The 13,600-nt window shown below is 46.5% G+C and overlaps 1 protein-coding gene across 26 annotated transcripts in view; it reads right to left on the minus strand.

The window, feature by feature from the left end:
• EEF1D (eukaryotic translation elongation factor 1 delta) overlaps positions 1 to 13,600 on the minus strand; it is a 20,436-nt gene continuing 6,836 nt past the window's right edge. For 5 of the 26 annotated variants that reach the window (XM_078603665.1, XM_078603644.1, XM_078603641.1 and 2 more), the window contains exons 2-8: positions 9,420 to 9,528; positions 8,466 to 8,537; positions 8,053 to 8,137; positions 3,776 to 3,885; positions 1,577 to 1,765; positions 324 to 518; positions 1 to 95 (exon numbers count right to left, since the gene is read on the minus strand). In XM_078603665.1, coding sequence (XP_078459791.1) covers positions 57 to 95; positions 324 to 518; positions 1,577 to 1,765; positions 3,776 to 3,885; positions 8,053 to 8,137; positions 8,466 to 8,537; positions 9,420 to 9,524 — 795 coding nt within the window. In that variant the 5' untranslated portion in view covers positions 9,525 to 9,528 and the 3' untranslated portion in view covers positions 1 to 56. Of the gene's footprint in view, positions 96 to 323; positions 519 to 1,576; positions 1,766 to 3,775; positions 3,886 to 8,052; positions 8,138 to 8,465; positions 8,538 to 9,419; positions 9,529 to 11,224; positions 11,272 to 11,422; positions 11,488 to 13,600 lie in introns of those variants that run through there. The other 21 variants (XM_078603656.1, XM_078603657.1, XM_078603653.1 and 18 more) reach the window with 11 other exon arrangements.

Raw genomic sequence — 13,600 nt, forward strand, 5'->3', positions numbered from 1 at the left:
CAAGTTCAGAGAGCTTTATTCATCTTTTAATAAGAGTACTCGATGTGCGGTGGGGGTTAAATCTTGTTAAATGCAGCAACATCCACGCTCTGGACCTGCGGAATAAAAACATGAATCGAGAATTATTTAATAAAACATTGCAACTGCACTACAAAGAGTCTTTCACCAATCGTCGCCGTATTTTCCATAAGTTCGACAGATTCGAGTGGAATGGTGGGGGGCGGCCGGAGAGGGTGCAGCCGTAGTGCGCGCGGGGAAAGCCGCCCGCCGGAGCAGGTGCAGCCGTGGTGAGCGCGGGGAAAGCCGCCCGCCCAGCTACATACGTGGTCCTCGAACTTGGTGATCTCCTCCTCCAGGATGTCCGTGCCGACCTTGTCGTCCTCCACCACGCACTGGATCTGCAGCTTCTTGATGCCGTAGCCAACGGGCAGCAGTTTGGAGGCACCCCACAGCAGCCCATCCATCGACACCGACCGCACCTTTGCCTCCAGCTCGGCCATGTCGGTCTCGTCATCCCACTGCCGGCGCACGCACAGTGACGACGTTACATTCGCGGACATGGGGGGGGGCCCGCACCAACTGTGCGTCGCTAACACCGCAGGGACTTTACAAAAAGGAACAAAGAATATACATAAGGCAACGTTTCTGGAAATTACACTTCTCTTCATTAGCTCGTGAACTATGAAGAGAAGGGCCCACTGCCTGAACGAATAACAAAAAAACGCAATACATTAATGAATACATGAATACAACTGTGGCCTTAAAAGTTAAAAAATTAACCCGTAAAAACAAAGTTTTTCACTATAAATCCTTTATATGCGTGGCGGCTAGAGTCCTCTCGTCCTCTGGCTTGAGATAGCTGCCACCTATGGGTCAGATGATTGCCTGCCACCATTAAGCAATTGGTAATTAAATATAATTAATTTTTTCCTAAAAAGTCTAAAATTTTGGAAAAAAATGTTCACAAAAATACATTGTCACGCACAACGAGTCTGTGTGCAAAATGTCAGCTCGATTGGATCACGGGAAGTGGGTTAAAAAACGACCGAAAGATTTGCACGGTCGTAAGCGCACAAGCAAGCAAGTGAACTTAATATAAAGGATTTAAAAAGGTATGGCCCTTAATACTTTTTGTAGCTCATGAGCTATGAATGACCCACTGTCCGAAACGTCCCCTATTATACATATTTTTTTTGCTTTGAAGGCGAGTGTTGATTAATGTATTGCGTTTTGTTGTTATTCGTGCTTGTGCGCCACTGCCAATGCAGCAGCATAAAATGGTTTGGACCACGGCAGTGGGCGCAAGTTCAAAAAGGGGGCCACAAATCCACGCTTACTCCACAAAAACCCACGACCCACATCACCGCGTCCTCGTCATCAGTTATACAGCGTTACACACCCTCCAATGTAACCCCAATTAATCCAAATTACATTTTCTATGAAATTGGATTGGTGAAGCATGGGCCCGTCATGCGAGAGTGGTCACACGAGGTAAAAAAAAAAATGTTCAACGAGCATGCATACGAGCAAACTACTCCACTCGGCCACAAACGCCGACCAGGAAACTGTCACGTACAGGCTTGACATCCAGGACGATCGAAGACTTGGCTATCAGCACAGGCTTCTTGGCTTTCTTCTCAGAGTAGGCCTTGACCCGCTCTTCACGAAGCTTCTCTGCCACCCCATCATCTTCATCGCTTCCAAACAGATCAATATCGTCGTCTTCTTCTTTTGCGTTACCATTCACCTCTTCCACCGCCTTCACCTGCATGGCACGCAGAGCACAACGTCATTATAGCGGCCTGCTTCGGGCAGTCGCCATCTCTCTAGAACTATTGTAATCCCCTGGGCAGGAATGTTTTTGGACATAGGTCACACCAAATAATGCCACCCCCATTACACAGAGTGGAGCACAGCACTATTTGCCAGGAGGAAAACCACTCCATGCAATTTGGTAAACCATTGCTGGGGCTAAGCCAAAGGCGATATATTTTTTCTAAAGGTCAAATACCCACAGAGGTTTTTGGGTTAGATCACGTAAATATATAATTGTGATGTTTAGTAGCTATTTTTGACTCTGGTGTTACATTAACAGGTTAAATGTATTTACATTAACAGGTTAAATGTCTCACCAACACAGCCACCGTTGCTCATTTGCCATGAAGTGGCGGTGGCTCTATGATCTTACATTGACATGCTCTTTCACAATACAATGGCCACCTCCGCAGCCTCATCGTCGTGGAGCTCTCCGATCTTACATTTACATGCAAATTTAATCACTAGCCCCGCCCACTTTGCTTATGCCGCGTGGGCTACACCCATCTCAAACCTTTATAACATTCTGCCTCAGCAGCTCTCTCGCTATTTTTTCACCTGATGACGATTGCTTGCATTGCGATCGAAATGTCGTAATATTTATTATTTTTTCTATCTACGTGGCTTTACCAAAAGACCTAAAGAATATATGTGTCGTTAAAACCCGCCACCACCCGACACAGCCAACTAGTAAAGGTTGTTACGTAAACAGAACATGCCAATTCGTCACTAGTACAGTACACCGGTGTGTTTGAGAGCCAAGCCACAACATTTACAAACAGAGTACGGGGTTTCGCCAGTAATTACAACTAGCTTTATCAGGCAACGGCCAGATTTGTGGCAAAGTCTTCCTGTTTTGTTCCTTATATAGAGGCATAGATGTGTTGACCACCCTTCTGCGCTCTTGCACAATGATGTGCCTACTCCTTGCGAATGGCGTCACAGGATATTTTACATCCACTGAAGCGGACGGCATGTAGCATCTTTTTGCGATAAATGAACCTGCAGTTGCACACACATGTCTAAAGTTCATTACGTGGCTTCCATTATACAGAGATCCATCCGATGCAAGTTAATTCGATTTATGACGATTCGTTCTTATGTTCATCATAAAATAAAACTTTGTTTTTAGTTTGTTTTATTACGTTTACAAGCCAAGCCGCATAGTTCTAACCACTGTACGTTCCACCATGCCCCTCCCCCACCCTCCCAGTCGCCCCTCCATCCCTCCCCCACCCCCTCCCAGTCACCCCTCAATTCCACCCCCACTCTCCCAGGTCACGCCTCAATTCCACCCCCACTCCCAGGTCACCCTTTCATCCCACCCTCCCAGTCACCCCTTCATCCCACCCTCCCAGTCACCTCTTCATCCCACCCTCCCAGTCACCCCTTCATCCCACCCTCCCAGTCACCCCTTCATCCCACCCTCCCAGTCACCTCTTCATCCCACCCTCCCAGTCACCCCTTCATCCCACCCTCCCAGTCACCCCTCCACCAACATGATATGCAACGCAGTTGTACAAGACGATGTTCTGCATTATGTTCAGGTTTTCTAAAACGCAAACTAAACGTATAGAGTTATGCTCTAGTTAACGAGACTGCATGTCTAAGCTACATGAATTGTGATGACGCATTTGCAGTTCAAAAGTCAAGATCTTTGTGCACTGTGCGAGCACCGAACCGGTGGAGGAAGCTCCACATTGCGGTGGTAGAGGTTGGCCCATACTCTCGTGTAGCGTGTAGGGAAATTGAATCCAGACCCCTCAGTGCCAAACTCGACGACTAAAACTATTTAAAATATTTTATTTTACCAGGCAAGGCCCAATGAGCTATATAGCTCTTTTTCAGAAGTGACCTGGGCACAAAATGATAGCTCCACGAAGTGGCTTATCGCGTGTAATTTTAAAAATCGCAGCCAATTACTCCAAAAACACCCGGAACTGCGATACTGTGGAGTCACCTGCGCTAGCTTGCAGGCCACAGCAACGGGTGGGTTCCCTGCAGATCCCTTCTCCAACGTCGATAGCCGGATCTCCATACGGGACAGAGCCTGTTGCAGAACTTGAAAATCTGTAAACAGAACAGAGATTACATTGCAGCAATCATCATCTCTATATGCATTTAATACAGAACAGGGTCCTTGCCTACCAAAATCTGCCAGTTCTCAAGCAGTGGTTCATCCAAGCCCGACTACTGAGGAGACAATGAATGTAATTATGCACTCCCAGGGATGCCGTGTGGCGGATATGGGAAGGTGGCGTGTTGGCCAATTATTTATTTTGTCAACAAGCGTTTGAATAAACAATTTCTCTAGTCAAGCCCTTGAATCTAACAAGAACCCAAGAGCTAGGACTTTGTTAAATTGAAAGACAATGCCGCTCTTGAATAGGATGTCGTTCCAAGGTCTTAAAACATTCCCATTAAGAGCAGATGGGAGCCAATTGAACAGTTTGGTTTCTGCAACGTGGCTGTGAAAATAACCCCTCCCCCCTGCTCTGTTTGAACTGGCCAGCTGGCGAGTCTGGTAACCACAACACCATCCAACCACACGCAGAGCCGTGTGAATGTGGCTGTAGAGTATAAAATAGCAACACGATTGTGCACGTCAAAACAGACGCAATGTGCATCGTCTGAGGCGAGGTTTGTGAACCGACTGAAATGGAGAGACGAACCCAACTGAGTGAGAGATGCACTTTCCTCGGTGATCAAAAATGACAAGACTGCTAACCTACAGAGGACCAGTTGCAGCAGGTGCTGAACCTTGCGACACATCTGTTAACAATGAGAAAAACAAGTGCAGGCCGGAAAACAAATACATTTAAAAACACACAGTTATGGATTACATGTACAGAAGCACTCAGCCTTAAACCAGACCACCATCTCAATAAAACGGAACATGTGGCCATTTTGTCATTTCTTTAGACCAGGGGCCACATGCGGCCCGCCGAGGACATTTATCCGGCCCATGGTCACTAATTGGGCTGCGCTTGTGAGCACTAATTGGGCTGCGCTGGTGAGCACTAATTGGGCTGCGGTGGTGGGCACTGATTTGGCTGCACTGGTGAGCACTGATTGAGCTGCGGCGGTGGGCACTGATTGGGCTGCGCTGGTGAATGGTTCAATGGGCCAATTGACTGGACTTGCCCCCCAGGCCTAAGGCTGCCAGCCCTCTCCTGGCTGCGAATGACTGGCTCTCCCTCCCTCAGCTCCCTCACTTGCCCCTCGGCTCCACTCCCAGTGATATTCCTGTGTGCTGGGGATGTAGATCCCCAGCACACGCACCTCTGAGTAAATGATAGAGGGGTAATAACAGAGTGATCTCTGATCTCTGGAGGGGCTGCCTGCTGTTTTCCCGTGCTGGTCAGTGACAGACAGCCGAGGAGTAGGAAACCCAATTTAAATGACAGTAAGTGCATTTATATTCTGATTGCTATTCAGTTGTATGAGGTTATATGTTGTATGTTGTGTAAGCCCCGGTTCATACTGTTGCGATCTCTGAGCAGTGCGAGTTCAGCCATATGCTTGTATGGCTGAACTTGCATTAGATTCGGAAGAAAAAGGCACGTGTGCCTTCTTTTTTCCTGCAGTGGAATCGGATCGCATGGGTCTTCTCCCCCATGCGATCAGATTCCTATGCGAGTTCGCAGATCGCACTGCAATCTGTGAACAAAACTGCAGGTGTAATTCACTTTTTAATGGCACCCGCACCAGTGTGAGCCTGGGGTAAAAGCGGAGTTCCCCCAATCAGACTGCATTGATGGGCAGTGCAGTCTTTATGTCTCTGTGTGGGCAAAATTATTGCTGGTATATTGTTTTTGTAGCGCTGTATATATATTGGTATTTTACTAATAGCAATTTTGACTCCCTAGGAAACAATGATGTCAAGAAAGAGAAAAATTTACTCGGAGTGTAGGATATTCAAAGAATAGTGGACTTATGATTACTTTTTCATGCAGTACAAGGAAAGAGCTGTGTGTCTGATATGCCAGAATATAGTGTCTGTGTTCAAAGAATACAATTTACGTCGACACTATGAAACTCAACATAAAGATAAATATGATTGCTTGGTCGGAGAAGTGAGAAAAGATAAAATATTAAAACTGAAAAATACATTAACAACTCAGCAAAATACTTTTGTAAAGCAGAAGCAGCTAAATATTTCATCACTGCGAGCACGTTTTTAAGTTGCCACGCTAATAGCGTGCACTGGCAGACCATTCGTGGAGGGAGAATTTGTTAAAGAATGCCTTCTTTCTGTTGCCAAAGAGATGTGTCCAGAGAAGGCCGATTTATTTACTACAGTGAGTCTTTCACGACCTACAATTACACGGAGGATTGAAGAAATGGGAGACAATTTGCATCAGCATTTGCAAAACTCCACAAAAAAAACGTTCCTATTTTTCCTTGGCACTCGACGAAAGCAATGATGTTCGTGATTCTGCACAACTTCTAATCTTTATTCGTGGGACGAATGACTATTTCGAAGTCACAGAAGAGCTTGCTGCACTGCAAAGCATCAAAGGAACAACTACAGGAGAGGATATCTATGAAAAGGTTTGCCAAACTGTGAATGGTTTAGAGCTGAACTGGGCTAAACTAGCCAGTGTGACAACTGATGGTGCTCCTAGCATGGTGGGGTCTAAGAAAGGAGTAATTGCTTGCATTAACCAAGAGATGGACAAACATAACCATTCTCATCCAATAGCCATACACTGCCTCATCCACCAACAAGCGCTGTGTAGTAAATCACTGAAGTGGGACTGTTATGAAAATTGTGGTATCTTGTGTTAACTTCATTAGAGCTCATGCACTAAACCACAGACAATTTCAGGAATTTCTGTCTGAGCTAAATGTTGACTATGAAGATGTTCTGTACCACACAGAAGTCCGTTGGCTGAGTCGAGGGAGAGTTTTGAAACGTTTCTATGACTTACTTCCACAGATTACAGCTTTTCTGCTTTCAAAAAAAAAGAAGTACCAGAGCTCAATGATGCAGAATGGAAATGGCACCTTGCCTTTCTGACAGATGTAACAGAGCTACTCAACAGTTTCAATGTGCAACTTCAAGGAAAGGGGAAGCTCATCTGTGATATGCAATCACATGTCAAAGCATTTGAAGTAAAATAAGGCCTCCTCATCAAACAAGTGAAGGAGGAAAACTTCTGCCATCTCCCCACAACTCAAAATCTGTTAGCAGAAAAACCATTGGTTGCATTCCCAAACAAAACATGTGTGGATTCACTGGAAAAATTGCAAAAGGAGTTCCAATTTAGATTTAAAGAGCTTCATCTCCATGAACAGGACATACAGCTTTTCCGTAACCCATTTTCTATTGACATTGAAAATGTGGATACAATTTACCAAATGGAACTGGCTGAACTGTAGAATTGTGACTCTGAAAGACGCATTCAAGTCAAGCAGCCTTCATAATTTCTATGCATCTCTCCCCTCTGAGACATATCCTCATCTCAGGAACCATGCACTCAAAATGGCAACCATCTTTGGCAGCACTTATGTCTGTGAACATACTTTTTCCAGAATGAAACATTTGAAATCTCCAACCAGATCTAGACTAACGGATGCACACTTGCATCACTTGTTACGACTAGCAGTGACAAATATGGAAACGGACATTGACCATCTCATTAGTCAAAAGCAGGCCCATAGTTCCCATTGAAATACTGGCAAGTTTGTTGATTTAACTTTACTTGTTCTTCATTTTAAATATTGTATTTGTTCCCGTTTTGTTTCTTCACTTCAAAATAAGATATATGCAGTGTGCATAGGAATTTGTTCATAGTTTTTTTTAACTATAGTCCGGCCCTCCAACGGTCTGAGGGACAGTGAACTGGCCCCCTGTTTAAAAAGTTTGAGGACCCCTGCTTTAGACCAACAATTTGAAGAGTTGAAAAATGTGGATATCGATCCCCATAGTGTAGAGGTAAAAGCACTTTCCACGTACGAGGTTCCCAGGGCCACAGGGCAGCAGTGAGCATTAAATAACTGTACAGGACTGTACTGATGAGTCCCAATAATATTAAAATGATCTTTGTTTCACCGCTGCCTATTGGAGTGGCCACATTTTCTCAACTCATTTGACCTACCAGTTTGGACATGGCCACACATTCCGTTCCTTTTGAGCTGGCAGACTTGGACAAGGCTGTAGGATGAGGTTTTGCACATGCACCGCATCGATGCGTGTTGTTAAATGTTGCCGACAAAAGGAAAACCACCCACGTTTCTTCAGCTCCCGGTTTTCCTGCTCCACCGCCTTGAGTCGAGGAAGCAGCTCGCCCCCCTCGGGTGCTGCCTGTAGAGCCTGCTGCGAGACAGCCCACACTCCCGTGACCCTCTCACCCCCCCCTTTGCCCCCCACCGCACACACGCACGCACGCCACCGACGCGCTCCAAAACCCAAATCGGGCTCGAGAAGAAAAATGGCAGTTTGAGATTAAAAATTATCATCGTATGGGAAAACCTTTTAAAGTATAACCACCAGAAACACACACAGTACCAAAGCCAAATAAAACTGAATTTACAAAAAAAGCAAAAATCAAACACCCTACAAATATTAGGCCAGTCATCTGAAGCCCCTAGGGCACAGGAAAGGATTAGCAAACTAGGTCACCGAGGGTCAGTTATTCACTAACCCCAGCCAGAGACTTCTGGATGTTATTCCTTGCTCTCTGAATGTCTTGCAGAATTCCGCTTGATTCGGCATCCTGACCAAAACAAAACCAAATTTTAATGCCAGGTACCAGTTGCATGACGCAATTTTAAATTTAAATTCACTTAGCAATGGCCCTGCTTGTTCAGTGTTGAAATGCCAAAACTTACCCAACGTACGCAAAATTTAAAATGCAAATTACAAGTTGACTATCAGCACAGAGGACGAGTAAAGTGATCGACGCGCAAACGATGGGTGGCTGGCTGTAGTAAATTAGTCCATAATCCCCTCCAGTCACTTTACATTGCAATGCAAGATGGTTAACGTTTTATTAATGATGTTAATGTCCACGTTTCTATAATTTGAGAAAAAAATATAATTGTCGCTGCGAATAATTTTGGGGTAAGCATGTATTCTTGCCCGACCTTACCTAATATACCTCTAAACACCACACCAAAGTGTGCAGCATCACAAATACAACAGCTCTTAGCCTTGTGCAGATCACCAGCCCCAAATAAACAGATGCGTGGCCATGTTGTCATTTTGGCCACCAAATCAAAGCGTTGGGAAAATGTTTACCATTTTCCCTTTGGTTTGAATGGATGGCTGCATAAATTCTCACCAAATGCAAGTTCCTTTTCATAGCCTGCAAAGGCTGGGCAGTGATAATAGATAGTCGATAAGACTTTCCAGAATCTAATGTTTGGACTGGCGCGAACTAAAGGTCTCACGATTGGCTGTTGAAACGTCCGCAGACGGGATCACTGCGGCTGGAGACGCATTGTCTTGGGATAGATCTTTCCTTACCCTTAAGGGGTTAGATGCCAAGACTAGAAGGGCTCGTGGGTCACCAACACGACGCTGTGACAACAAGTGTGCAATCGGTGAGAGCCACTGCCGCAGCAGCCCTAGTCACGAGGCCGGCGCACTGCTCTACCTGGTTGCTCTGTGAGGTTAGCTGCTGCTGGTACTGGCATTCCGCGTCATCATAACGGAACTTGTCCACCCAAAAGCTTTCTTGTAGTTGTGGAACGGCTGCCATGGTTCTGTCACGCAACACACAAACAAAGATCAATATCCATCCATACGTGCAAAACAAGGATGACCATTTTACTCAAGGCAATTTAACTATTTGTAAACCCAATCATGTAAAATGAGTACGCGGTAACAAAAGAAAAACTAAAACGCAAGAGGGAACCCTCACGATGTGCACACCGACACATTTTGGGATAAGTGTGCTCCTAGCGATGACGCACGCACAACTCAATAGAGCATCAATGCCACAAAACAAAGCAAACAAATGGAACCGTTTCGTCAAAGTTCGCACAGAGACCTACAAATGACAAAATCTTAGAAAATTTAGGACACAGACAAACCATATCAGATAGACACTATAAAAAGAGGTCTTACACCAGGTTTTTCCGATATTACATTGCTGCCAATCAGGATTTAGTGTGTACACACGTGTTCTGCATGTGTGTTCACTCGGCCTGGCCAGGTTCAGTGACTACAATGACATACGGCGGCTGCTGCTGCCCCGGGGGCATCGTGGTGGTCGTGGTGGTTGTGGTGGCGACACCGAGGCCGCGATGAGATGCAGCGACGCCACATGGAGACGTCTGCGGCTGGAGGGAAACGCTACCAATAAACTTTTTTTTTGCACCACCAAAAGTCTTCCGATTCGGTGAGATCGAATCTGAACCTGCACAGATCACTCCTTTGAAGGCAGACTCTCTTATTTGAACTGAAAATGGCCTTGGAACAAACTCCATCTCATTCGTTGCCCGTTTTGATGCCTTGATTTGCTTCTGTCGTTTGGACTTCTTCGTTTTAGCACCACTAACTGAAGCCTGTGCTCTGTGCCAAGCTTTCAAGTGTTCGGTTGCTTCCCTCTCATAGTAACCCACCTCGGCATCATGGTACTGTGCGTTTTGCAACCAGATGCTTTCCAAAGCCGCATATTTTGCAGCATCATGGTGTTGACCGGCAGCCGCTTTTGGTGTCTGCATGGGGGAACTGCGAGGTTGTTTGCCATCAGGAGAACTGCTCTTGACTTTGTGCACAGGCTCATGCTCCACGTACTTCTGAACATAAAAAGCCACTTCCGCTTTCTCGTACATAAACTTGTCCACCCAGAAACTGACTGCCTCCACAATTCCTGGCATCATTGCACACGCGGGGTTTGGCTGGGTGTCCGCCATGTTGGTGTCACTCAAAGTGCCCGAAAAGCCTTCGGGACGTCTCGGTGGCGAGATATTATCCGGCTCGTCTACCACAGCTTGCAAACCATCATCAGCCTCGACGGGCCGGAGGGGATCTGTTCGGGGCCTGGAGATATCTTCACCCACTAGCCGGCTGGCCATTCTTTCTTTATACAGCTCAAAGTGGCACTCTGCATCGTGGTACCTCCAGCTGTCGAGCCAGACGGTCTCAAATCGAGCGATGACAACTGGAGGGAGCCGTTTTGCACTGTCCACCATTTTACCACGCAGGCGATTTTTATTGTTTTGCTTGCGTTTCTTCTTGTAGTCTTCACTAGGTACTGCCGCGTCATTATTAGGCGCCGAGCCAAACGGTGAGGTCTCTTTCTTTTGGACGGAGGCAGCCACTTTACCGAGAATGTCGATCGCGCAGTGTTCACCGTCCGGCTGCATGTTGGTACGAGTTAAACCCACAAATACAGCCAGCCGCCCACACGCTTTTTCCTCTTCCCACATCTTTTCTGAATCATCGTATTTATACTTATCCATCCAGGTCGCGTCAAGCAGCAGCGGATGCCTCCGGATCTTCATCCTCCATCGTGCACAGCAAGGGGAATGAAAATGCACTCAGCATCACATGTTCAGCAGTAATCATGCCAATGTACAGGACTGACCCAACACACCACACAGCTCCAAGCTGGTCTACCTATCCTACACGCGTAGCCCAACCTGAACCCACACAGAGAAGGGGAAGTCGCCAGGCCAGCGCAAAGAGCAGTGGCACACAGCAGAGGCGGTCTTCGGTGTGGCTGTGCGGGGCGGACAGGGAGTGGAGGGGACGATGCACAAAAGTCACGGCGCAGAAACAGTAAGAAAGTGCTGCATTTGACAATGTCCAAGCAGAGTAAAAACCAGAATAGACTGCTGCTTTAATGTTGTTTTGGCAGTGCACCTGCTCTAATACCTGAACGGACACTTCAGCCCTGGTCCCACACATCAATACCTCACAGCAGCAGTGGCATAAAATTCTGGATTCAGAAGCATTTTGCGGGACACAAGAGGTTAATAAAAAAAACTGCCGTCTATCCCTATAGTAACTACACCTCTGGAGCACTCAAACATGGAACACCAGGGCTGGGGCACTGAACCTCGCTTGTATATCTCCACAGAAAGCTCTGACCGTACCTCAAGACTGTTGGTAGTGTAGTGACATTAGAGGGGAGGGGCTGCTGGGGGCTCTGGGACCCTAGGCAACCCAGACGCTTAAGCCCCTTGGCGCCAGGCGCTGGGATCCCAGGCACCCCAGCCAGTTAAGCCCCTTGGCGCCACCAACGGGGGGGGGGGGGGGGGGGGCTGTGTGTGCTCTGTGGGATATCTGGGGGCGCACACAACCCCACCCCTCGTTGGGGACGAGGCATAAAAGGACAGCTCCCTGGTCGATCAGGGCCGGTTGTAGCTCAAGACCCAAGACCAGCCATCTCAGGACCCTGGGACGCAGAGGGCCAGTGGTGGGACTCTGGAACTCCCGGCTCTACGTCCTTGTGGGGGCGAGTTCCGAGGAAGCCAGAGTAGTGTATCTAGGCTGTGTACCTAGGCTGTGTACCTAGGCTGTAACAGAGTATCAGGACTGTTGGAGTGTTGGATTTTAATAAAGAAGTTACCTCTACAAGTGTCTCCGAAACCCATTACAGTAGCGTCATAAACTGGAATGACTCATGAATTGAAGTGGGAAGGCACCGATATGCCCAGATAAACTCCCCCCCCACCCACGCACAGGTGGGTTTACAACCCATGTCGCACTTCCATCTCCTGGTCACCTGGCAGCCCAGAAGGTTTGAGAGTTTCATAGATTTTGATTTGAAGCTTTCGTGACTGCAGGAATCCACACTCTTTGGTTCTTTCGGTAAAGTCCCGTAGTTAGAAAAAAATAGATTACGACGTTTCGATCGCAACACAAGCAACCGTCATCAGGTGTGAAACAAACACAGCAGGAGGACTGCTGTCGTAGGGAGAAAGAGCTGCTGCAACAAGAGTTTATATAGGATTTTGGTGGGGTCAACCCAAGGGTAAGTGGGCGGAGCTAGAAGAGCAATTTGTACGTAAATGTGAGAGATTAGCATGTCAATGTGATACGGCCCAGCCACCAGAGGCGTGCTAATGAGAAGATTAGCATGTCAATGTCAGAGAGCCGGGCAACAGGAACAAAAAACCCCGAAGAGCAAGAGGTACACATGATGAGAGGGAGACACAAAGAGAGAGACACAGTCGGAAATAACAGCTGACATAGGTAGGTAGGATGGGATTTTCTCCTATGACAGCAGTCCTCCTGCTGTGTTTGTTTCATACCCGATGACGCTTTCTTGTGTTGCGATCAAAATGTCGTGATCTATTATTTTTTCTACCTACGTGATTTTACCGAAAGAACCAAAAAGTATAGTTTCATAGATATGAATGAGGATCCACCAACCAGTGCCTTCCACGCACCGAATCACATACACGTGTGCCACATTCCATGTATGCTCTCAAAATTATCCAGATAACCAGCTCAAAAAAACTGCATGTGCAGCCATTTTGTCAGTTCTTTTTGAGCCAGTGGTCTGGATAAGGTCAAGAGCTTTGTGCATACAATGCTGCCACCTGTGCATGTGTTGTTAAATATAGATGTACTTAAACCAGGCCTTTAAGCTTAATTTACGCGCAGCGGATGTTAATTTTAAAAAATCATAAACGTCCCTTGTAAATAAGACTCATTTTCCGTTTGGTCATAGTGAAACAAAAACTCACATTGATCAATAACACTGAAGATTTAAAAGGAAAATGTATATAACTAGGTTGTTTGCTGGTCCAAGGACGGGCGTATATTCCAGTAAATATTAAATATTCATCAGCTCATGATTATTAATGAGGGGGGAGGTTG

Source organism: Lampetra planeri, chromosome 20, assembly GCF_965212315.1.
Source record: "Lampetra planeri chromosome 20, kcLamPlan1.2.h2, whole genome shotgun sequence".
Classification (NCBI taxonomy): Eukaryota; Metazoa; Chordata; class Hyperoartia; order Petromyzontiformes; family Petromyzontidae; genus Lampetra; species Lampetra planeri.